This window comes from Ovis aries, chromosome 22 (genome assembly GCF_016772045.2).
Source record: "Ovis aries strain OAR_USU_Benz2616 breed Rambouillet chromosome 22, ARS-UI_Ramb_v3.0, whole genome shotgun sequence".
Taxonomy (NCBI): domain Eukaryota; kingdom Metazoa; phylum Chordata; class Mammalia; order Artiodactyla; family Bovidae; genus Ovis; species Ovis aries.
In genome coordinates, this window is record NC_056075.1 from 23,473,734 (window position 1) to 23,500,885 (window position 27,152).

The 27,152-nt window shown below is 36.0% G+C and overlaps 1 protein-coding gene across 10 annotated transcripts in view; it reads right to left on the reverse strand.

Annotated features, from left to right (window-relative positions):
* The window catches only part of NT5C2 (5'-nucleotidase, cytosolic II), a 149,517-nt gene that overhangs the window by 47,002 nt on the left and 75,363 nt on the right, over positions 1 to 27,152 (reverse strand). For 4 of the 10 annotated variants that reach the window (XM_060405163.1, XM_015103394.3, XM_015103392.3 and 1 more), the window contains one exon: positions 25,941 to 26,065. In XM_060405163.1, the coding sequence (XP_060261146.1) occupies positions 25,941 to 26,041 (101 nt within the window). In that variant the 5' untranslated portion in view covers positions 26,042 to 26,065. Of the gene's footprint in view, positions 1 to 3,281; positions 26,066 to 27,152 lie in introns of those variants that run through there. The other 6 variants (XM_060405165.1, XM_015103396.4, XM_042238498.2 and 3 more) reach the window with 3 other exon arrangements.

Here is a 27,152-nt window from a genome sequence, read left to right on the forward strand (position 1 = left end):
GCTGATCTTAAATAATCAGTAGAAGTTTTCCAATAGGACAAAGCAAGAAAGGCACTCCACACAGAATGACAAAGCAAAGATAAGGTTTGCAGGGAACCAAAAATCATTTACTGGAGCTGGAGCTGCATTTTCTTTGGTTTTAATTTTCTGTTTCTGCAAACGGAAGTTTTTCAGAGAAGGGAAAGCAGCAATAAAGGTTATGAAGCTAAAAAAGGGTAGCAAGGGTCAGATTAATGAAGACTGTGTGCCACACTAGAGAGATGGGGCTTTATCCTGCAGGCAAGAACAAATTATCAGATTTTGATGAAATGCAATAAGCAGATTCAAACTTCAGAAATATAACTATGAAAACACAAGGAAAACTAAACATAACAGTATGCAGGATCATCATCACGATGGTGCTTTGGGGTAAGTTTCAAGCTTCTCTGAAAATAAGGGGACCCCCTCAATCTGATCCCAAAGTTTGGTGGCCAAAATTACTGAATGGTTTATCCTCTTATTATCAAACCTTTTCTTTGCCTTCATCTCATAAGTAACTATGAGAAATGAGAATGCTACAAATCACCCAGGAAACTTGGTAAAAATAAAGATACCTAGGCTAGGCTTCTCCACTGACAATATAGGTCAGTAGTCTCCAAAGAGGAGTGACTGCATCTAAGGATATGAAAGACTCCCCTGGAATACAGAACAAAGGGTTACAGCTTCTACTCAAAATTATCTCGTATTTTTAAAGTGTCTAATTTGTGTATATTTTCTACTATACACAAGTAATGATAGTAGTATATGTAATTTAAGCATGCATCCAGAAGGATGACTGTTTCATACTTTAACCAACGAAATACTCAAGTTTGGAAATCATTAATCTAGATAACGACTTAAAAAAAAACTCTTCACCAACTCAAAAACTATTGTTTTAAACTTTAACAGAAAGTTTTTCCTCTCATCTCAGAATGCATGCACCAATTTTATATGCAAATAATCAAATATTTGCTTACAATATTTTAACTGGGGGACTTAATAGGTCCTTGAATTCAGAAATGTTATTCTCTAAAAAATATGAACTTGTTTCTCTCATAGTGTGCTATGCACACTAGGTAAGTTTTATAAAACTCTTAGTTCCTGAGAGAGATGTTATGTAAAACATTTATACTTTCTTTCCCTAAGAAAACCTGTTATTCTGGAAAATCAGCCCTTATTCTGATTGGGTTAATAATGGATGGGAGAGGAAGAGTAGTGAATAGCTGAAAGATACAGGGAACTAGAAGACAAATGACACCTACTCAAATCTTTTTAAAAATACCCCCAAACTCCAAATATCACCATGACCCTTCTACCACTTCATCAAATTTCACTCTATTACTACCAACTGGAGCATCTACTTTATTATCACCTTTTTCAGTTACATAAATCCTTATGAAGGCACAAGAGAAGGTAAAGACACTGAGTAATGGATTTAACTCTGGAAACACTGAAGCTGAGACTTTTCAAACACACTCTCAATTCAGGCTAGGGGGCCAACTGGATCAAATCCTTGATCAAAGCCCAACAGCTGACATGCCTGAAATATTCTGTGGGAATTCAGCAGGAACACACTGGGAAGATTTTTCTATCCAGGAGAGAGATATATGGGACCACATAATAAAAGGAACAGCTTTGATTCTGACATAAGAATGATGCAAGCTGGTAGACACAGCTAGAATCATAGACAAAAAGATACTTTTCTGGTATCAGTCACTGCTAAATGTAGAAAGAAATAGATCCAGCTAGATAATCCACCCACTTCTTTCTTGTCCAGAAGAGAGATTAACCTGTATTCCTTATCACATTTTTAAGGATACAGAGATCATACTATTATCCTTAGTCATTGTCCATAGAAACTTTGGGAAAGATATATATCAGGAATAAAAAAATCTGTTGTTTCTGCAAAAATAATCATTGCTAAATATCCATTAAATCACACTCTTTCCTCTTTGACTAACTGGTCACTTTATTCAATCAACATGTTTGTCGAATGCCTATTACAAAGCCGGTACCATTTTATGACATACATCCTAGAAGCTGTCCTTTAGGGAGTAGCTAAAACTAGTAAGATTTTTGAGATGTCTAAAATTAGAAAAGATGCTTTTCTATGAAACCAAATATCCTTTATCTTTTCATTTTCATTTAAAGTAAGTACCCTCACCTACAGAAGCAATTCCTGAACTTAACAATCACTCCTGTCTCTCCTATAATTTATGAAACAAAAGAAAAACCTAACATATATTCTCACTGCTCCTTTTCTTTCCCTAATTTAAGCTACAACATAGGAGACAGGGGCAATAGGGAATTAAATCTAATTTATGCATGAATACCTAAAGTGCATAAGCAAAGCTGTGATAACAAAAGGGAACAGCTGTATTATAGATAACTGCAGTAATATATATGCCATGATTTATAAAGATAATAAACATCCAAATGCTGAAAGTATGCACTGACTTCAGCTGAGAGGCAGCCTTGAGCCAGAAATACCACGTCTCCAGAATATAGCCTTAAAGCGAAACTGATCTCCTGGCGTCAAACTAATAAATATTTTTTACTATGATTATATAAAAGAAAGTGCTAGGTGCTCTATCAATTAAAAGGCTGATTCATCGTCTCACCACACTTTTAAAACAAAAATATCATTATCTGCCTTGGGGAATCCAAAATTTTCTACTGGTCCCAGAACCTTGACTGCATCTTCATTAATGCCTGTTAACTTGTGTCATTTTTCTAAATTATTAACCAGTGGGCCATACTCCACATCTCTGTCTTCAAGAGCCTGCATTATATTTGTGAAACTTTCCAAAGCTTACTTTAAATAAAGCAAAAAGCTGCCACCCCAGAAAGCATGACTGAACTAAGCATCCAACATTAAAATGTAATTATCAGCCAGAAACTCCTATGTACTAAGTCACTTGCAAGATATAGATTTGAGCATTAAAACAACAGACACAATCTTTAGCAGACAGACCCAGAAACACTATAAAACTGAGCAGAGACGTCAACACAAAGATAAATGTAACAGCTTTTACTATCATACGGCACTGCAGTAAGGCATAACACTTGAAGAAATGCTATCCAAATAAATACAGACACTAAACAAAAGAAATAAGACTATTAACATAACGTGCTTTAAGAACAGGAATCTAGTATTCTCACACTAAAGGAACATGAACATGCAATTTACTAAATTTGGAATTTTGTAAATAGCAAACTCTTAATGGTTTTGAGATTTAACTTGTAATTCAAAGCAGCATTACCTCATCTGTCACTGGTTGCCGTTCTGCAAAGTGTGAAACTATTTGAGTCAACTAGTTCTTGAAGTCACATAACAGAATTCTTCTTCAAATCCCTAGTATAATTTTTGTGTGTGTGACTGTAACCTTACTTCAAAAAGATCGTTTTAGTCGGAACCAGGCCCCTCCACAGTATGTCTCTTCTGAGACAGTGCTGGAGAAAACACCTCTGTGTCTAATTTAACTTGTCATTGGATATCACTGTTGCTCCACATGAATCCATTTGGAATAGAATTTCTCTGGCACTGGTGAACTTTATCCCTCACTCCTCCTCCTGCCCAGGAGTCACAATTTCCTGGCCAAAGGCCCAACAACAGTTACTGCAACAACAAATGAGACTAAGGATACAAGCAAAAAATCTCAGGCATGTTTTGGTTATGGGTTTGTGTAATTATATACTCAAAGTTTGTTACAGTTACAAGTGCCTGTTGGAGAGTGCAAATTTAGATTATCAACCAAATGATGTATGTGAGTGTCTGTTAATTAACAGAAAAATACTATAAGGTGAATTTTTGTTGAAAACCTAATTTGTTATCTCTTTCCCCAAACTAGTCTCTATTTCCGCCAGGGCACTCTCATTTTCAACTTATGTCTAAAACCTAGTTATTAAAATCTTTTGATTCTTTCCTCTCCCTCAAATCCACAACATCTCACTTGCCTTCATTTAAATTTCCAAATGTCTCTAATCTAGATCTTCCATTCCATTCAAACTGCTAACAATTTGTCCAGGTCCCTCATTAATTCTCCAGCAATCATTTCTCAATGGCTCTGCCTGTGCACTAATGCCAAATTAATTGCTTTGAAGTAGTGCTACTCAAAAGTGGGGTCCACAGTGCAATGCAGATTTGTGAAGTGCTGTTACTGGTTTAAGAAACTGCAAGTATTTAGAAACTTAACAATTTGACAGAAAAGTTATGTTTGTTGAACATAATAACAAAAACTATATACTTTCATTTTATCTCTCTTCATTTTTCAAGTAATTCATTTTTATTCTAAGTATCAATTTATAACAGAAGAGAAGTCTTTTAGAAGAAAATGGTTCTCCAACATAGATGAGAAGCACTGTCCTAAGGCCCAGCTCTAATCATGTTGCTCTCCCTCTTAATAAACTTTAGACATTCCTCACTACCTACTACCAAATACATTACAATTTAAAAAAAAATCTTTGAGGAATTCAAAGCTTTCATTATCTTTCCAAAATCAGTTTTATCTCACATTGCTCCACATCACACACCTTTAGCTCTAGTAATTAAAATGAACTACTAGTTATTTCCTCAAAGTTCTCTGAACTTTATACTGTGCTTTGTTTATACTGTGCTCCATACATGAAACGTCCTTCTTAGTTATCTCTACCTTATTTTTCAAGACCCTTGAAATTTCTTTAAGAAACTCTTCTGGCCATGCCAGAGAACTATTGTAACAATGATGCCCCTGGGTCTCAGATTACTTTTTCTAATTAAAGATATTGTCACCCTGCTTATTAAACCTATATGCAGAATACATCATGAGAAACACTGGGCTGGAAGAAGCACAAGCTGGAATCAAGATTGCCAGGAGAAATATCAATAACCTCAGATATGCAGATGACACCACCCTTATGGCAGAAAATGAAGAGTAACTAAAAAATCTCTTGATGAAAGTGAAAGAGTGAAAAAGTTGGCTTAAAGCTCAACATTCAGAAAACGAAGATCATGGCATCTGGCCCCATCACTTCATGGGAAATAGATGGGGAAACAGTGTCAGACTTTATTTGGGGAGGGGGCTCCAAAATCACTGCAGATGATGACTGCAGTCATGAAATTAAAAGACGCTTACTCCTTGGAAGAAAAGTTATGACCAACCTAGACAGCATATTCAAAAGCAGAGATATTACTTTGCCAACAAAGGTCCGTCTAGTCAAGGCTATGGTTTTTCCTGTGGTCATGTATGGATGTGAGAGTTGGACTGTGAAGAAAGCTGAGTGCTGAAGAATTGATGCTTTTGAACTGTGGTGTTGGAGAAGACTCTTGAGAGTCCCTTCGACTGCAAGGAGATCCAACCAGTCCATTCTAAAGGAGATCGGTCCTGGGTATTCTTTGGAAGGAATGATGCTAAAGCTGAAACTCCAATACTTTGGCCACCTCATGCGAAGAGTTGACTCATTGGAAAAGACTCTGATGCTGGGAGGGATTGGGGGCAGGAGAAGAAGGGGACGACAGAGGATGAGATGTCTGGATGGCATCACCGACTCGATGGACGTGAGTCTGAATGAACTCCGGGCGTTGGTGATGGACGGGAAGGCCTGGCGTACTGCAGCTCATGGGGTCACAAAGAGTCGGACATGACTGAGCAACTGAACTGAACTGAAAGACATTTCACCAACAACTAAAGTTCTATAATGTGATACATGTGAGCAGCTCTGGCACGTCTATATTTTATCATATACATTAAGTGTTTAATTCCCTTATTCTTTACTGGATTATAATCTTGGAGACAAGGATTTATTGCCTTCCCAACAATGGCATAGGGCCTAGTAACGACTAGACACAATATTCATCTGAATTAAAATTTAAACTAAAAACTTAATAGCAATTAGTGACTGCCAGAGCTGTGGAGAAGAAGGAATGGGCAATTTGCTTTGGGGGATAATAAAAATATTCTGAAATTAGTACTGTTGGCTGCACACCTCTCGAGAGTATATTTAAAACCACTGAACTGTACTCTTTATAAAGGGTGAACTGAATGGTATGTGAACTATATCTCAATAATGCTGTTATTTTAAAAACATAATGACAAGACCTTAGTCTGCCTTTATGCTTCCATTCTTCAGTAAAAGAATGCTGCTGCTGCTAAGTTGCTTCAGTCATGTCCGACTCTGTGCGACCCCATAGATGGCAGCCCACCAGGCTCCCCCATCCCTGGGATTCTCCAGGCAAGAACACTGCAGTGGGTTGCCATTTCCTTCTCCAATGCATGAAAGTGAAAAGTGAAAGGGAAGTAGCTCAGTCGTGTCCGACTCTTAGCGACCCCATGGACTGCAGCCTACCAGGCTCCTCCGCCCATGGGATTCTCCAGGCAAGAGTGCTAGTGATCTTAAAAAAAAATTCTAATTTATGAAAATGGATCCTTAAAAATTGAAAGTTTAAATACCTTGAATATACAGACACAATAAGAAATTGTGGATAGATTATAAAAGTAAAGTCACTGAAGCATCAGTTTTTTTTCATAAATTTCCAGCCAACAGTTTCTTACTAATTTGTCTGAATATCCTCTCTGAGGAACATCCTCAGGAAGGATACATTATCAGATTATGCCATGAGAACAGCACCTTGTGCTTCAAAAGTCTGAATAAGCATGCTATCATTCCTAAAATAACATGAATTATCATAATTTTTCTTATTCAAATACTCAATATAAAAAAGTCCCAGTGAAGAGAATGTGGAGGGAACAAAATTAAAGATGGTTAAAATTTAAGACGCATCAACTGTAGAACTCACCCATGTTACATGCCACTAAAAAAGGGCCAGGAGGGGTGCCCAAGAAAAGTCAGAGTCTTGTAAAGCTAGGATTATCAAAGCCCTCTATCCATAGTACAAGGGAAAAGGAGAGCTAAATCTGCAATATAGAAGAAACACACAAGGACATTTGTGCATCTTGACCCTGACACCAAGTCCAAGAAATGGGAAAAAAACTCCCCCTGAGAATCTGAACAATAAATCTGGTAGGTTTGTGGTTTAAATTTACCCTACTACCCAGTCCATATTCTTGCCTGGAGAATCCCAGGAATGGGAGCCTGGTGGGCTGCCATCTATGGGGTCGCACAGAGTCAGACACGACTAAAGCGACTTAGCAGCAGCATGGTTAATGTTGCCCCTACGTGACTGACAGAAATGAAATTCTCTCTAGAAGAACTCAACTTAATTCTAGGTGGTATATTGCTAGATGTAGCCCAAATTCAGAGATGTCTAAATGTGAAAAAGATGTATATCTTAAAAAGTGATAAATGAAGACTAATAAGAGTAGCAATTATGCTTTCCCCAAAGATTTCAAAGCATTCTTTAAGGAGAAGCTCTTTAAAAGACATTAAAATTCCCTTCACTTTCAACCTCAAATGAAGAAACTGCAGTAACGAGGGCAGAATGGTGGGGAATAAGAAAGAGGACTAACAAACGAAGAATACATAAATTAAGGGAGAAACCGGGAACAATGGCAGTACTTCGGAAAATTACTGTTTAAAAATCTCAGTCTAATTAAAAACACATTTTTTCCAATCTTTTTCCTACTTTCCCCTAAATTCTTTTTCTCCCCAATTTTTAAAAGTAAAAACCAATGTATAGAAGATAATTTATAAAAATACAATAAAATATTAAGGTTTAATTCTGTGTAATAAAAATTAGAGAAGAAAATATTTATCCATGTTATCATTAGGCCAAATTAACAAGTGTGCTGTTTGTGCCCATAATGGAAAACAGAAGTCAAAATCCAGAACTTAAAATAAAAGCAAATGACAAAACTGATTTTAGCTTCTCACCTAAAAGACAGCAGGCTCTAGTAATAAAAGGCATTCTGAACAGCTCCAGAAGATGAGGTATTGATCATTACAATGAAAGAAGAATGTATTTTTTTTCCCCTTGCATTACACATCCTAGCGTACCTATATTTTCCAAATATATTCCTTTGACTATGCTAAACAATAATTTTATTTATAAGATTTTAAATAAGCAAGTTGAGTTTCTCAAGTCTCATTCCCCCTCCAACTTCATTTAGGTATAATTTACTTCAAGTGAAACTCACCCATTTTAAGTGTGAAGATCGGTGAGTTTTGGTAATTGTATACACCCATGTAACAACTACCACAATGAACCCAAAATATTCCTTCATGTCACAATACTCTCCCCAACCCATGGCCACAAAATACCACTGATCTATGCTGTCACTAGTTTTCATGTAGATGGAATCAAACACCATGTAGTCTATCTCTGACTATTTTTCTTAACACAATAGTTCTGAGACTCATTCATGTTATTACATGTATCAAAAATTAGTTCCTTTATTCCAGAGTAGTATTCCATTGCATGGATATACCACAATTTATTCACCTATTCAATTAGTGGATATTTTGAGTTGTTCCCAGTTTTGGCTATCGTAAATAATGATGCTATGAACACTCACACACAAATCTGTATGGACATAATGCTTTCATTTCTCTTGGAGCAAATACTCAGAAGTGGAAATATTAGTCCATTTAATAAGCGTATGTTTAACTTTAAAAGACATTGCCAAAATATTTTTATTTTGCATTCTCATCAACAACGCATGAGAGTTCCATTTGCTCCACACTGTCAGTGTTCAGTCATTCTAGTGGGTCTGCAGTGATACATTACTGTGGTTTTAATGTGTATTTCCCTAATGGCGCTAGTGGTAAAGAAACTGCCTGACAATGCAGGAGACAAGAGATACAGATTCGATCCCTAGGTCAGGAAGATCCCCTGGAGGGTGCCACAGCAACCCACTCCAGTATTCTTGCCTGGAGAAGCCCATGGATAGAGGAGCCTAGCAGGCCTCAGTCCACAGGGTGGCAAAGAGTCGGACACAACTGAAGCGACTCAGCACGCAATGACTAATGACGCAGAGGATCTTTTCACCTGTTTATTGGCCATGTCTTTTGTGTGAAGAATCATTTACAAACTAGGTTATTGGTCTGTGTTATAAGAATTCTTCAGGTATTTTGGATGTAAGTTCTTTATCAGATACATATGTATTGAGAATATTTTCTCCCAGTCTATGGCTTACCTTTTTATTTCCTTAATATTGTCTTCTTAAAAGCAGAGGTTGTTTTTTTTTTTTTTTAATTTTGATGAAGCCCAATTTATCGATTTTATCTTCCATGCTTTTATTTTTTATGTATTTAAAGAGAAATCTTTACCTAATTCAAAGTAACAATCATTTTCACCTATACTTTAAGCTTTTATATTTAGGTCTATGATCATTTCTGTGTTTTTTTAATATATATACGATTGAGGCAAAGGTTGAGATTCACTTTTTTTTCTTTATGAATGTTTAGTTGTTTCAGCACATCTGTTAAATAGACTAACCATTGACTAACCATGGCGTCATTACTGAAAATCAACCGACTGTATGTGTGGGTCTACAACCTTCCTATCAGGTTTCATGATCTCTCTATATATCTATCCTTACACTAATAACACACTGTCTCGATTACTATAGGTTTACAAAAGGCTCAAGTATAATTTTTGATGATTTAACTCTACTAACAATCCTTTTCTATTACTTACTTGGGAAATATTTCATGGATATAAAAATAATCACATATACCAACATTCTGAATATAAAAATCATTTCATCCCAAAGTAGAAACCTGATCCATTTATTTCTAAGGATAGCAAAGGAGAATAAAAGCTAACTGATTTCATTTACAGGCTCCATGCAATTCAAATGCACTTGTTCATTACCTATTCAGAAAGTACAAGAATTGCCTCATGGATCCCTAGAAATAATCTAAAAGAATACTCCAGGCTTTATAGTGTCCTCTGACATACACAGATCTTTTTTTAAACAACCAATTCTAACATATGTTTTACCATGGGGGGCGGGGGGGAAGTACTAATTACTTCCCAAGAACTTTGACTGCATCTAGAAATATAGTTCTTCTTAAATCTGTAAACCAGCTTTATAAATAACCACTGTACAAACCTGACAGATATTACCAGCATCCATAATATGTATCACAAAAATTGTTTAATAAAAACTGCAAGCTTATAGCTAGAGCTAGAAGGAAAGAAAATATACAAACCTGAAGAGGCAGTCCTCTCATAATTTTCACATTTAAAGAAACCTCAAAATTCCAATGATGTCATGAGAGGTCTAAAAATAATACAGAATTATTTATACCCATGGCTGCTCTTTTTAACTAATAATGAGGCTTTATAAAATAGGAGTAAAATGGGCCAATTTTATTTTGCTCATAATCAATACATGACCAGATTAAAATAAATTATAAACACAAGACTCTGAAACTACTTCAAAATTTCTACTAGAAAAAAAAAATTAAGAACTTCAAGAAAATCAAAATTTAAATTGCACTGTATTTTTAAAGAGGTTTTTTTTTTTTTTTTGCGGGAATCTGTGTCCTATTTGATTAAAGGGGATGTTTCTCTGGAATTAACCAGGTCAAGTTATGCTTGAAGGTTAGAAATGAGATGGTTAACAGGGTGCAGCTATTAACTTGCATGTCACCTATGACAGTGGTCCTAAAAAGAATATCAATAATAATTCAAATTCTGAAACATAAGAGAAAAAACTATAAAGACAATAAAAAAAAACCTACAGAACTATTTTATATCACAAAATAAAGAGGAACGGGGGATTCCACTTGAAATTATTTTTGTCTACAAGTGACCATAAAGAAACAAAATCACAGGTTGCTTTTCAATTTTTCACACCATTTTCTAAAGGTACAGATTATTTTCAAATGTACTTGAATTTTTAAATTTCACTCATTTCTATGTAAAACTCTTTGGTAAGACACTACAGTTTGCTTCCAATCTTCATAAACACTTTCTACTGAAAAATAAATGAGTTTACCACAAGGTAAACAGGGTGCTTATCTCTTACTGAATTTCTATGAAGATTATCCACCCTCGATGCAGTCTTTCCAAATAGCAACTGTAACTTTACATCAGATTACATGTGAAACACTAGCAATGTAAACTTTCGGCTGAATTTCTTTCAATCTCTCCCCCATCTCCACTCTCCACTCAGACTGGTAGCACTGCTTATTAATCTTCCAATTCACTCAGATGACTAGAACATCTCTTCGCTGAGAAAAATGAGGAGAAAAGAATAATAAACTCACTTACCCTTCCTTAGACATTCTCAAAGATCTACTTCCGCTGGAAGAGAATACAGGATCAACAAACAAGCTTCACTGATCTCTTGAGAACTGTAGCTCATTTGTTAAAGCACAGAGAACTCAGGCCCTGAGAGGCCCAACAAATTCGGGCAAGATGCCGAACCCTAAGCAGGCAATATCTCAGAGACCAATATCCTCAGCTTTAAATACTTAAAAACCAAAGAATAATAAGAAAAAATTGAAGAGCAGGAAAAATAACTGATGGTCTGAACTGTGTAAGACTGGCCAGTTTAGGAAGGACACTATCCAAATGGCAAGTTCCCGTAAGAGACAGGAATCGTTACTGGCAAACACTCAGAAAAAGCAAATTTACCCCCTAATGAGGCCCGCCAACAGTACGCAAACAATGTGAGTTTCACAGAATGGAGAGGCCCTAGTCAGTTCAAATCATTTACTTTACTCTCAGAGAGAGAAAAAAAAAAACCATAATACACAGAAGTATGTTTTAATTATCAGTTTAGTTATTTCCTCTTTTAGAAAATGAACAATGCGAACCACAAGAAAAATAAGAATTTATGTGCCGATCATATTACAGGAGTATCCTAAAGTATTTCCACACTGTGGTCTCTCTTCTGATCATTAACTACTTTTAAGGAAAACATGTGTTCACAAATATTTTACTCATAGCCTGAAAATGTCAGCCCATGTGAAAAGAAATTTACAGACCTTTGGCATGTGGAGGATACACCCAGAACATTCGAAAGGTTAATTCCAAATCTCAGAGCAAGTTGCAGTTTGAAAGAAAAACATTTGCAACATTCCTGCCTCCTGACCAATATAATGCATAGGGATTATGCAACAGGGGAGGAAATAAACAAGTGTGCTAAAGTCTAAGAACATTGATAAGGCAAATAAATCCTCCTACTGATGATTTAAAAATAAAATATACATACCTTAGAGAAATACTAGTTGGATTTAAATTTTTAAAAACTTTATCTTTAAACAGTATCAAACTATCTTACCATAAAGATTTCTATTAGTTACTGTAAAATGCTTAAAGAGTCACCAAGTAACTAAAAAAAACCACTACCAAAGACTAAAAATTCAAACTAAAATTATTTTCAATTTAGAAAAGCAGTATGGTTAAAGAGAATGAGCACCAGAGCAACTAGGTTTAAATTCAGCTTTCTGGCTGAATAAGTTAATTAACCTAAGCCTGAGATTTTTCATCTATAGAAGACAGATAACATCTGTCTGTCATTTGTAAGCACTCAAAGAACTATTGGAACTTGGGGGTTAACAGGGAAAGCATTATCTCACCAAAATATCTCTTGGGAAATACATTGTAAAAATCCAATTCTCAAATTATACATGAATATGAAGGACTTTCACTATCCTCAAATCAAATTCCATAAATATAATACAAACTGAATATGGAAAAATGATCTAATCCTTAAGAGTGCCAACTTCCCATGGCTTCCCTGGATTTCCAGCTTGTGGCATCACAGCTCAGTGTAGTGGAAATAAATGTAATTACTATTTTAAGACTTTCTACTTGTAAAGAGAAAGGAAAACAAAAATCTCACTTGAATAGAAGGTATACACACTTACACGAGTTTCCCATGCAATAGAAACTGCACTGACTAGCTATTTCAAACTCAGTTCATATATTTAAGAAATATTTAGTAAATGTCTACCTGCCAGTACCTAGTACCAGTAACACAAAGACAAACGTGACAGTTCTTGATTTTAAGGAGTCTCTAATGGAGGAGGGCCATCAAAAACATTAAAAGTTGTATGTAATTGTAGTATTAGACATATGCACAACAGACAGGTACAGCTCTCTTACTGAAAGACAGGATGCCCACACTGCTGTTGTTAAACTGACACTATACTAAGCACTTTTACAGTTATTATCTCATTTAATCTCAAATAACTCTATGAGGTAGAAATGATTCATATTTCATAGATGACAGAACAAAGTTTACAGCAGTTAAATACTGTGATTCTAAAGAAATTAAAATGAAATAATCCAAAATACTAACCCAAGGTCCAGGTTCCTAACCACCACACTAAAAAGGATTAGCAAGTGTTAATCAGATTAAGAGGAAAAGAGGGGTGGAGAACATTCCAACAGAAGAGAAATTATGAATGAAAAGCAGAGTGACACAGATACTACGGTGTATGGAAAAAAAATTAGATGCAATTCAGCGTTGACAGAATACAGGCATTTGAGGAAGGGAGCTGCTCAAGATGAAAGTGGAAAGCAAAAGATTCAGGCCCCACAGGGTCTTAAATGCTATGTTAGCAGGCTTAGGATTTATCCTATAGCATTCTTGATATGATGCCACTCAAGGTCTTAAGCTGGGTGATAAACATGATTCACAAAACAGATCTGAAGATGACAAGGCTAAATAAAAACAGGCAGACATAAGCGGGGTTATATGGTTACTTTTGCAATGCACGACAGTGATGACCAGAGCCTGGACTAGCGCCATCAGGAATGAAAAGAACAGGCCAGAATCTAGAATGATTAGGAGGTTCTATTAAAATGCAACCATGCTCACGTGTTTAAATGCACTGAAAGAGGACTAGAAGAATGCTCTCCAAACTACTGACAGTGTTTACCTATGACAAAGAGGAGTGGGAGTGAAAATGTAAATGAAGGGGAACTTTCACATTTTACTGTATATATTTCTGAATTCCTGAATATTGCACAATAAGAATTTAGTTATGTATTACCTAAATAATTTCAAGCACTTTTTAAAAATAATTACAAGATTAAAATTTGCGATCGATAACTGTTATTACTCTCTATTTCTTGGATTTATGGCAGTCACACTCACAGATGGTTTGACTTTCTAATGAAAATAGTAACAATGACAATTATTTTTAAAATGCTTTGAAAAGGAAAGTGGCTGGAAACAGAGATAGGAATGTACTACAGATTGTTTTGATTCTTAAACGAAAATTCATTAAGATTTAAATGTCTGAGGGACTTTCCAGGTGGTACAGTGGATAAGAATCTGCCTGCCAACGTGGGGGGACATGGGTTTGATCCCTGGTCCAGGAAGATTCCACATGCTATGGAGCAATTAAGCCTGTGTGCCACAGCTCCTGAGCCGATGTTCCTCAACAAGAGAAGCCACCGTAATGAGGAGCCCATGCACTGCAACTAGAGAAAGCCCCTTGTGCAGCAACGAAGATGCAGCACAACCAAAAATAAACCTAATTTTTTAAAAACCTAAGAAAGGGACTTCTTTTATAAAAAAATATTTAAATGTTTAATATATATCTGGAAATAATTTTAAAAAAAAGTTTGAAAAAAGACTCCAAAATGAAATGCTAAAGAAACTAAAAATTAATTAAAATAAAAAATATAATGAACAGATTCAGGTCAGACCCAACCAAAAACAGAACTAGTGAACTGGAAGGTAGGTCAGGAAAAACATTCTAGAATGTAACACAGAGACAAAAAAGGATGAAAACTACAAAATAAAGGATATGGGAAGGGAGGAAAACAGTGCCAAAGTCTAACATACGCTTATCAGAGTTCTTTCTCCAAAGAGAACAGAGCAAAGACAACACATGAAAAGATAACAGCTGAAAATTTATAAACCATAAAGGCAAGCACTGAATAAAGAACTCCAATGACTCCCAAGCATGATAAATAAAAAGAAATCCAAAGTTTATTACCTACCAATTTGGGGAGGAACATTAGCGGGAGTGACATTTCTGACAGTCTTCTTGCATAGTTTTGATTTTTGAAACCATGTTACTATTATATATAATATAGTTGACCGTTGAACAAGGAGAGTATTGGGGCACCAAAGCCCACACAATTGAAAATCCACATATAACTCTGCAGTCAACCCTCTATTTCCTTGGTTCTGCAAATTAGGAATAGAAAGGAATCTCAAACTAAGATCAGAAAGGAACTGCCTCAAACTGATAAAGGGCAGCTGTGAAAAACCTACAGCTACCATCATACTTAATCATTAAAGACTGCAACCTTTCTTCCTAATTTAACAATTGGAGAGTATTGGAAACAGAACTCTTTTTCAGCAAACAGAACTAAGACAACTGGATATTCACATGCAAAAGAAGGAATTTAAACCCTCACCTTGCATCATATACAAAGGTAACTCAAAATGGATATAAAACCTAAACATAAAATTATATAACTCTCAGAAGAAAATACAGGTATAAGTCTTTGTCCGTAGATTAGCAATGATTTCTTAAACATGAAAACAAAAGCATGACAAACAGAAATCATATACAGATTGAACTTCATCAGTAAAAACATTTGTCCTTCAAACGACACTACCAAGAAAGTGAAAACACAACTCACGGAATGAGAAAAAATATCTGAAGATCATCTATCAGACAAAGGTTTAGTATCTAGAAAAATGAAGAACTTATACAAGCCAACAATAAAAAGACAAACTCAGTTAAGAAACGGGCAAAGGATCTGAAGAGGTATTTCCTGAAAGAAGTTATGTAAATGGTCAGTAAGAACATAAAAGATGCTTAACGCCATTAATCATAAGGGAAATGCAAATCAAAACCATGACACCACCACAGAAACACTAGGATGGATACAGTAATTTTTAAAAACCCACTGACAATAATAAGTGTTATTTTGAGAATGTAGAGAAATTGGAAGTCACATACATTGCTGAAGGGAATGTAAAAAGATGCATTTGCATGGCAAAAGTTTGATGATTCTTCAATAAATTAAATCAAAAGTTACCGTATGACTCAGCAAATTCCACTGCTATATATATAACCCCAACACTGAAAACCTATCCACACAAGATGTACACACGAATGTTTGCAGTAACATTATTCATACCAGCCAAATGTAGAAACAATCCAAGTATTAAGCAACAGGTGAATATATAAACAAAATGTGGTATATTCATACAATGCAATATTATTCAGCCATTAAAGGAATTAAGTATTGACTCATGCTTAAGTATGGATGAATCCTGAAAACACCACGTGAAAAAGAAAAAGAGCCACATATTTTATGACTCCATTTATATGAAATCTCCAGAATAGGCAATTCTATAGAGACGAAGTAGGTCAGAAACTGACAGGGACTGGGGAGAGAAGAGAATGAGGAGGAAAGTCTACTAACATGTGTAGCCTTTCTTGGGAGGGGGATGAAAATGTCCTGCAATTAGACAATGGAGATGTTTACACAACTCCCAATATACTAATATACTGAATTGTATATTACTATCTTATGTTCTATGAATTAATCTCAATAAATCTGTTTTTTTTTTAAAAATCTGTATCAAGACAAATCAATAAAAAGAGACAACTCAATTAGCAAATGACTGGAAGTCACAAGACAGTATCCAAATGGCTAGTTAACATATGAAAAAGGTGTTCAACCTAATAATTCACCAGAAAAATATAAATTAAAACCAAACTGATATGTCACTACATAACCAACAAAATTACTTATAAACTGGACATACTATTCAAGAGATTGATATTAAAATGGTGGTTACACTGCTTTCACACATTGCAGGTAAAACTGAAAATGAGAGTAACCACTTGGGAAGTCTATTTTTCCTCTTACTGAAGCTGATGTATGCTTTAAGCATTGGCCCAGAATACTACTCCTTGCTATTCTTTTATTTTTTCAAAATTTAAATACAGTAAAATCAAACTTTTGGGGTGTGCCATGTCTATGAATTTTAATACATTTACAGACTGGTATAATAACCATCACAATCTGGAATCAAAATGGTTCCAAACCCCCAAAACTCTCCTGCTTTCCTCCTGTAGGCACACTGCTCCTCCTCTGACAACTCCAAGAATCCACTTATTAGTTCTCCATCACTAAGTGTGCTCAGCCACTTCACTTGTACCCGACTCTCTGCGACCCCACGGACTGTAGTCTGCCAGGCTCCTCTGACCATGGGATTCGCCACACAGCAACACTAGAGTGGGTTGCTGTGCCCTCCTCAAGGGGATCTTCCTGACCCAGGGATTGAACCTGCGTCTCCTGCACTTCAGGCAGATTCTTTACCACTGAGCCACTGGGAAGCCCATCGATCACTATAGTTTTGTCCTTGACAGTACCATATAAACAGGATCATACAGTGTGAAACTTCTTAAGACCGGCTTCTTTGACCCAGGATTGTCTTTGAGGGTTAAGGTGCTGTGTCTTATCGATAGTGTGGTTCCTTCTTCCTGAGTTATATTTCATTGTGTGGATGTACTGCATTTTATTTAGGCATTCACTCACTAAAGGATATTTGGGTTATCTCCTGTTTGAGGCAAAACCAGTCAATCCTAAAGGAAATCAACCCTTAATATTCACTGAACAGACTGATACTGAGGCTCCATTACTTTGGCTGCCTGATGCGAAGAGCTGACTCACTGGGAAAGGCCCTGATGCTGGGAAGATTGAAGGAAAAAGAAGCGGGTGACAGAGAATGAAATGGTTAGATAGCATCACCGACTCAATGGACATGAGCTTGAGCAAATTCCAGGAGACAGTGAAGGACAGGGAAGCCCAGCATGCTGCTGTCCATGGGGTTGCAAAGAGTTAGATATGACTTAGTCATGGAGCAACAACAGACTAATATACTCTACACATTATTCATGCACAGTTTTTTTGTATGAGCATAAAGTCTTCATTTATCTAGTACAAGTATCTACGAGTAAGATCTCTGGGTCATTAGCTAAGTGTCTCTTAACTTTATAAGAAACTACCAAACTGTTCTGCAGAGTAGCTGGAGCATTTTGCCTTTCTACCAACAATGAAACAGAATTCTGAATGCTCCACATTCTTATCAACATTTGGTACTGCCAGCATTTTTATTTTAGCCACTGTAATAGGTGTGTACAATGTGGTTTTAATTGGCACTCCCTATCCCTACAAGCACATTCCTAACATGGTTGGTGATGTTATGAATGTCCTTTTATGCCATCCACATGTCCTCTGCAGTGACGTGTCAGTCTTTTGCCGATTTCTTCATTGAGTTGTTTTTATATTGTTGAATTTTAAAAGTTCTTCATATATTCTGAATACAAGTCCTTAATCAGATGTGTGATTTACAAATACTTTCTAAGTTGGTAGCTAAAAACTGAAAAAAGTGGGAAAGGTCCAAATGAATAAACAAATTGTGGTATAATGATACAACAGAATGCCAGATAGTAATAAAAAAAAGAACAAATTACTGATACACACAAAAACATGGCTGAATCTCTTAAACATTATGCTGAATAAAAGAAGCCATATCCAAAAGAATCCTTGAGGGAGCTCCCTGGTGGCCTCGTGGTTAGGGTTCTGGCTTTCACTGCTGGGCAATCCCTGATCAGGGAACTGGGATACTGCAAGCCACATGGCATGACTAAATATTAATTTATAAATATATTGGTTTGGCCAAAAAGTTCATTCACGTTTTCTTGTAAGATGTTACAGAAAACATATGTATACACACACACACAAAAGAATCCTTGAAGGTGAAATAGACTATCTAAATATGAGTAACATTTCCTCAGCCAAAGTTTCTTACTATAGGGTTTCACTAAATCAAAGATTTGCTATCTTTTGTTCTTTCTCTTCCTTGCCACTGCCATATCCACCACTACTTTCCTTTTTTTTTTTATTTTACTTTTTGTTTGGGGAAAAAGCACAAAGGGAATGGTGGCAGAGAAACTCAGAATATTTTAGGATCTAACATCTTCTTTTGAACAATGAAGTTTAGAGAATTTGTATTCCATAAAGTAGCATCACTGCATGTTTTAAAGAGAAATTGTATCTAGAACACATAATACCCATGATACAAGGAGTTATGTCACTGAGAGAATTGTATAAATTAAACTTGTTATGTTGAGATAACTATAGATTCACATGCAATAGTAAGAAATAATACAGAGAGATTCCTATACTCTTCATCCCCAGTGGGAACATCTTGCATAAATATAATACAATATCACAACCAGGAAACTGACATTGATACAATTCACCAACCTTATTCAAATTTCACCAGTTTTACACACACTCATTTGTGTCTGTGTAGATTCATGTAATCACCACTAGAGCCAAGATACAAAACAGTTCCATCACAAGGATTCCCTGTGCTACTTCTTATAGCTACGCCCATCTCCCTCCACCCAAGCCAACCCCTAACACCTGGCAACCACTACTCTTTCCCCAATCTCCATAATTTTACCATTTCAGACATGCTATGGAGTCATACAGTAAGTAACTTTGTGAGATTTGCTTTATTAATTCAGCATAGTTTTCTTGAGCTGCATTAAAGTTGAGTGCATCAATAGTTCATTCCTTGTTACTACTAAATAGTATTCCATCACTCAAATGTTTCAAAATCCTACCAATCCCTGAGTCCTCATTTGTCATTCCTTAGAAATATGAAACACTAACCAAAGCATTAGAATGATATAATAACAAAAAATTAATGTAGTTCTGATGCTCTACCTCATTCTTCTTATTCTGACACGACATCTGTACATTATTTAAGGATGGCTTCTTGGCATTTCTGAGGACCTGTATTTCCATTTGACTTTCAATCTATAATATCTCTACTGAAATTTTAACAATTTATCCACTTGAATATTAGAAACTATACTAAAATGGCAGGTTAACTCAAAATGATACAAAATGGTAAGTAATGATAGATAAGTGTATCTAACTTTACAAGAAACTACCAAACTGTTCTGCAGAGTAGCTGGAGCATTTTGCCTTTCTACCAATAATGAAACAGAGTTCTAAATGCTCCACATTCTTATCAACATTTGGTATTGCCAGTATTTTTTATTTTAGCCACTGTAATATGTATATACAATGTGGTTTTAATTGGCATTCCCTATTCCCTAAAAGCACATTCCTAACATGGTTGGTGATGATACAAAATGGTATCATTTTGATGATACAAAAAGCTGAATGACATTCATGGATATCTTTAAGTAACTGACAAAAAAATTAAACTTAACTTACCTGTAGGCCTTTTCTGCATAAAATCTGACACTTGTTTTTAATCTGAGGTTAAAACACCATTAACATCTCTAATTCTAATAATGCGCTAAGCACTAGGTACTAAAAATTAAATTCCTTTTATTCTTTAGACATACACAATAAACTTATGTTGACTGAAAAATAAACTATTATTCAACGGATCTAAGTAAATACTGATATAAAGGCCAAAATTTCAATTAAGAAATAATTTCAGACAACTATACAAAGAACTTTAAAGACAAAGCGACTAGAATGTCTTTCAAGAATAAGACAAAAGTTTGAATAACCAAAAATTCACAAGCCCAGTTACTTACCTAATTTCAGTTAGACAAGATAAAAACAACTGATGAATTCACAAGCTATGTTCATGAAGAGCAAATTCACTTACAAAAATTCATCTGTACTGTAATCATTGAAACTTTAAAAGGATAAAACCAAATACCTGACTTCAGCATCCTGGGTACTGTCAACAGGAAGAGCAAATGAAAATTCTAATAGTTTCACTCCTGGATTTGGTAGACACAAACTGTGATCGGTACTCATTATTATCAAATTCTAGATATCTAACAGGGTACTATTCAAAAGGTAATTGTTTAACCTGTCTCCTTCAAGCCACAATGAGATCTGAACAGCTCAGCCTGTCTTCTGACCATATACAGAAACATATTCCAATGAAGGGTTTGGCCTGATGATTAACCCCAGCATAGACAACTCAACAATCATAACAAGGAAATGGAAGAACACGTCATACATTCTAAAGGCCAGTTTCTTAATAATGACACATGAACATCATTTCCATATTGAAATTTAGAAGGCTAATATTAAGCAAGAAAAAAAGTTGGGAGTTAGGTATTTATTTACTTAATTAAAAATATTTAGCTTCTTCCAAAAGGGAATTCTGAAGCATCACATACAATGTACAATTATGATAAATGATCATCATAGCTTGCCTGTTTTAACCAATGATAAATTACCAACTCCAATAAATGTCTTTAATATAAAGCCTTGAAATAGAATACTCTATAAATTGACAACTAAAAAACTAAATTTCTTTTCAATGCTTTCTATTTAAAAATTTTAATTAACAAAAGCAAATACTTGCAAGAGTTCAAAAACCTAATTAATTCTCTGTATTAAAAGGAAATTCTAAAATATGCTACAACATAGATGAATCTTGTTGACATCATGCTAAGTGAAATAAGCCAGTCACAAAAGACAAACACTGGATGATTCTATTTACAAGAGGTACTTAGGGTGGTCAAAACCGTCAAGACAGAAAGGTAATGGTGACTGGTTGCCAAGGGCTGGAGTGAGGGGAGACTGGAAAGTTACTGCTCAATAGGTATAAGGTTTTAATTTTACAAAATGAAAAGAGTTGTAAGGATGGGCAGTGGTGATGACTACCTAACAATGTGTATATACTTAATACCACTAAACTGTATACTTAAAAACAGTTAAGATGACAAATTTTAGGTCATGTATACTTTACTAAGGGTATGCTGCTACTGCTAAGTCATTTCAGTCGTGTCCGACTCTGTGCAACCCCATAGACGGCAGCCTACCAGGCTCCCCCGTCCCTGGGATTCTCCAGGCAAGAACACTGGAGTGGGTTGCCATTTTCTTCTCCAATGCAGGAAAGTGAGAAGTGAAAGTGAAGTCGCTCAGTCGTGTCGGACCCTCAGCGACCCCACGGACTGCAGCCTACCAGGCTACTCCGTGCATGGGATTTTCCAGGCAAGGGTACTGGAGTGGGTATAACCTCTGGTTAACCTCTGGTAGCTCAGAGGTTAAAGCATCTGCCTGCAATGCGGGGAGACCAAGGTTCAATCCCTGGGTTGGGAAGATTCCCTGGAGAAGGAAATGGCACCCCACTCCAGTACTCTTGCTTAGAAAATCCCATGGACGGAGGAGCCTGGTAGGCTACAGTCCATGGGGTCACAGTCCGACACAACTGAGCTACTTCACTTTCACTTTCATACTTTACTAAAATAGCAAAAAAGGGAAAAAAGTTTTAAATGATCTAAAAATTCAAACGATTCAGGATGCTTTTTCTATTTTTCCTATTATTCTACTATATGAAGTACATAAGGTGTCAGAGCCTGTCTAAAATCTTCCAGGAGGTTATCATTCCAAATGAGTCAGAAGTGCTCTCAGGCTGTGACATATTAAACACAATTAGGATGCTTGGTGTTTCCTAGAATGACCTCTCTTCACTACATAATTCTAAGCCCCTGTTTTCAATGATGTTACATCATAACCAAATGTATATTTTATGAATATAAAGACTACACAAAAAACTGAATAGAAAGTACAAAACACCTCTCTCTAGATTTTATTTCTTCCAAATGCATAGAAAGTCAAAGTGAAGTCACTCAGTCGTGTGCGACTCTTTGCAACCCAATAGTCTATAGCCTACCAGGCTCCTCAGTCCATGGGATTTTCCAGGCAAGAATACTGGAGTGGGTTGCCATTTCCTTCTCCAGGGGATCTTCCCAACTCAGGGATCGAACCCAGGTCTCCTGCATTGCAGGCAGATGCTTTATCCTCTGAGCCACCAGGGAAGCCCATATCCAAATGCATATGTTATGCCTTTTATTTTTACACACACACTTAAAACACTCTGTTTTACAGTTTAATTCCCACACACATCAAGCAACTGTACATGTAGCAACTGCTACAGAGGATCACTGGTACCCACTAACTAATTTCGAGTCTTCCTATTTTGATGGGAATTCAGTTCAGTTCAGTTGCTCAGTCGTGTCCAGCTTTTTGCGACCCCATGAACTGCAGCACGCCAGGCCTCCCTGTGCATCACCAACTCCCAGAGTCCACCCAAACCCATGTCCATCGAGTCGGTGATGCCATCCAACAATCTCATCCTCTGTCGTCCCCTTCTCCTCCTGCCCTCAATCTTTCCCAGCATCAGGGTCTTTTCAAATGAGTCAGCTTTTTGCATGAGGTGGCCAAAGTACTAGAGTTTCAGCTTCAACATCAGTCCTTCCAATGAACACCCAGGACTGATCTCCTTTAGGATGGACTGGTTGGATCTCCCTGCAGTCCAAGGGACTCTCAAGAGTCTTCTCCAACACCAATTAATAGAGTCAAATCAATTTGTTATGAAATACTTTGTTTCCTTCATATAAACACATTCATCAGAGAATTTCCATGAAGGTGAAATCAGGACCTGATGGGCCAGTGACTGGGAGTTTATTCAGTAAATGCTCAGCTTGTTTTCACTTGTGGATCAGTTAACCAAAGACTCACATGCAGTATGTATCGTAAGCTCCCAAGTAGGCAATTATTAACTAGCATTAGTAAGTTTAAAGCAAGAAACATTTACTGAGCATAAAATTTTTAAAGCTAGAAGAAGCATTAAAGATCTTTAATCTCATCATTTTACAGCTAAAGAAACCACCACCCAGAGAGGCTAACTGGCCTCCCCAGGATCACAACAAAACTTGAACTCAGCTCTTCCAACTCTGACTCCAACTGCTTTAATGCTTTTCCATTGTTTAGAACTAATTTCAGAGCAGCATTATAAGCTTGTGTTTTGTCATCTTCACTATGTTTCTAGGTTCACTGTATCATAAATAAACAATATATATGATTTCTAGACACATTTTTAAAGCAGATTAGTTGTGTGCATTTCTTTTTGACCCTGGTTATTAAAATTATGTATAAATATTCAATATAAATGTTTTGGTTCCTTGAAGTATACTACCAGTATAAATATGGCTTATTTTTCTTTCTGATAGATTTGCACCAGTAAGTGATCAAAACAGAAAACTTATGGGGGTCTAAAATAAGTTACACTGTCTACAGTGGGATGGACTGAAGATTACACCTTGCCAAGACAGATGGGCTGTCAGCTCATGTGTTTAATTTATGTCATATTGAGCTCCAGGACTGTGTGAAATACAAATATGCATTCAATGAAACTGATAAGAAAGGACAGTTTACACTGCATGAAGCTGTTCAACAAACTCTGGATGATCATTAAAACCCCTTTGTCTAAACCACATCAAGAATGTAGAAGTAACTGGTGTTCTCAACGAACATAACAAGCAAACAGAAAAAGCAGAATGAAAGATTTGGAATTTGGAAAAGGCAGTACCCGTGTTTTAAACTCAAGAATACAAAAATCAGCACATTCTGTGAGGTTCAAGGTTCATCCTTTACATCCTTCTAGGAATGTGACACTAATTGGCAGGAAGGTGTGGTTTTCACCTGAAGTGATAAAAATTTGTGTATATCATAAATTAAATGATTCAAATATACAGTTTTTTTGCTTTGGGAATTCAGTTTTTAATTTTTTCATCTTTTATACTCTAACTTTCCAAAATTTTGTTCTATAGTACAAACAGTAGTCATAATATTTGTTCTCACATTTTTTTCCATAATGTAAACAACAAATTGGAAAAAAAATGCTATCTAGTGACCTACTATCAGGAAAATATCACCAACCTACTTAAAAGCCAACTACTGATAACAATAATTAACTTTCAAAATACAAAATATTCAGTATCAATCTTCTTCAAAATATTAATGCTTACTGAACCACTGAAATGCTACCTAATCTGGATTAGCTTTCTTACACAGGAAAGAATGGAAGCAGAATAATTCTTTCGTCTGCTTTACAAAAACTTATCTGTATAAACTAATTTAACCATCTCAGAACAGATGAGTAAGTGAGCTGTCACAGATTTCCTAGAGTTCCTATGCAATTTTTTTATCACTGTCAGTAAACCAGCATTTCTACTGATTCCTGGCTTTCCCAAGACAGAAGCAGAGATGGTTCTAGTGCAGCCCAGATGTTTCTATCCTCTAAGTATAAACTTCTAATTTCTGTCTAAAACCAAATGATTCCTAATTACAATACCTACTTCCAAGTATCTCAGCTACTTAAGGTTCAGGTAGCCATTAAAATTTAGAAACAGCCATTTAACTGAATCTATTAAAAGTGGCAAATAAACTGAGAATACTTTACACTTTAAACTTTTAAAGGAAAAATGATTTAAAGGAAATTTTAAAGTCTTAATATAAGAAAATGCTGTTAATATCCAGAATTATTTACATTCAAGTCTAACACAGTAATCAGTAGGCACAACTCTAAAACTCTATTTAAAAATTATAATCAGTTTCTGGTAAATGATAATTAAGTATTGTATTATCAATAACTAAGACACAATCTTTGAGCTGAAGACTTTCTGCTCTTGAGGACTTTTATTAGTAGATATAAGAAGATAAAAGAAGTAAATATAAGAAGCAGTAAAAAAAAAAAAATTATTTTAAAGCAGCAACAGCAACGTGGTTAAAAGTCTGGCAATTAGAAGTCTAGACTTTGGACTGAGTTTGAACCATGAACTAGCTATGTGATCTAGGGTAAATTACCTAACCACTCTGCACACTAATTTCATAATCTGTAAAATGAAGATATTACATGCCTACTGTATACAGCTGTTTGGAGAATTAAGCTGATAAAATAGGACTTCCCTGGTGGGCCAGAGGTTAGGAATCCGCCAATGCAGGGGACACAGGTTCGATCTCTGGTCTGGGAAGATCCCATATGCCACAGAGCAACTAGTTCCATGCGCCTCCACTACTGAGCCCAAGAGCCCTCAGGCTTGTGCTTCACAAGAAATGCTACCAAATGACAAGGAAGAGTAGCCCCTGCTTGCCGCAACTAGAGAAAGCCCAGATGCATGGCAACAAAAAGCCAGTGCAGCCAAAAATTAAAAAAGAAAAAATAAATAGATCGAATACTTACCGATGATAGGCTTCTCGCCGATACTTTTTCAGGGCATGTTTATCCATGTTAGCAGGCATATCTGCTGCATTCTGTAACCGATCACTCCAGGAGGTTGTCATTTTGTTTTAACTGTACGCTCAATCCTAGGAAAAAAAAATCAGTAATTTAGCATATTAACACTGTCATCCATATACTGATATCAGGTTTTTAAAAAATTAGTAAAATTGTAGATTGCAAACTATCTATTTAAATATGTTGAGGGACTTCCCTGCTGGTCCAGTGGTTAAGATCAGCCTTCCGAATGCAGGAGGTGCGGGTTCAATCCAGGGTCAGGGACGAAGACCACACATGCTGCGGGCGCGACTAGGTGCACAGCAGCTGCGACACAGTGCCCTACTGGGCCTGTGCGCCACAGCTAAGACTCAACGAAGACTAAACAAACGCGAATTTGAAAAAATAAAATGTATTGAATGTGGAAATAAACTGAAAATTAAATCAACACTTCCAAACTATGTAAATTTAGGAAAATAATTTCATATAGTAATTTCTATCCAGAAAGATCACATATATCACTTTCAAATAATTAAGCATAATAGTCAGTAATAATTTACTTTAATCCCAGATTCTAGAAAAGGCGCTGAGACCACAAAGATTGGAGAAAATATATAATGTTCAGTTAACATATGTTCAAAATATGTAAGAAATTTTTAAATTCTGATAAACACAGTAAATTCAACCAATGGTACTACAACTAAAAGTCAGGTGCATTTGACTTCTAATTAGATTATGCTTTTATATTTTTCTACAATAAATTATCTTCCAGATAGCATTAAAGACTGAACTAAATGGCAACCCACTCCAGTGTTCTTGCCTGGAGAATCCCGGGGACAGTGGAGCCTGGTGGGCTGCTGTCTATGGGGTTGCACAGAGTCGGACATGACTGAAGCGACTTAGCAGCAGCAGCAGCAGCAGCATAGGCCCGGTAGTATTACCTAGACATTTAAGGACTGTCTTAATGGCTTATTCTGGGAAACCAGTGTATTCCTCTGTTTGAACTTTATGCTTGAAAGCATTGTGTAAAATGTAGTTTAATATGTATATTTTGAAAAGTGAAAAGAAGAGGCACAATGATTTTGGAAACTCTCTGGTTGAAATAAGTTCTGAATATGCTGAAGTACATAATTCTAATCAATTTTCAGTAAAATCACTTTTGCACTAAAAAAAAAAAAA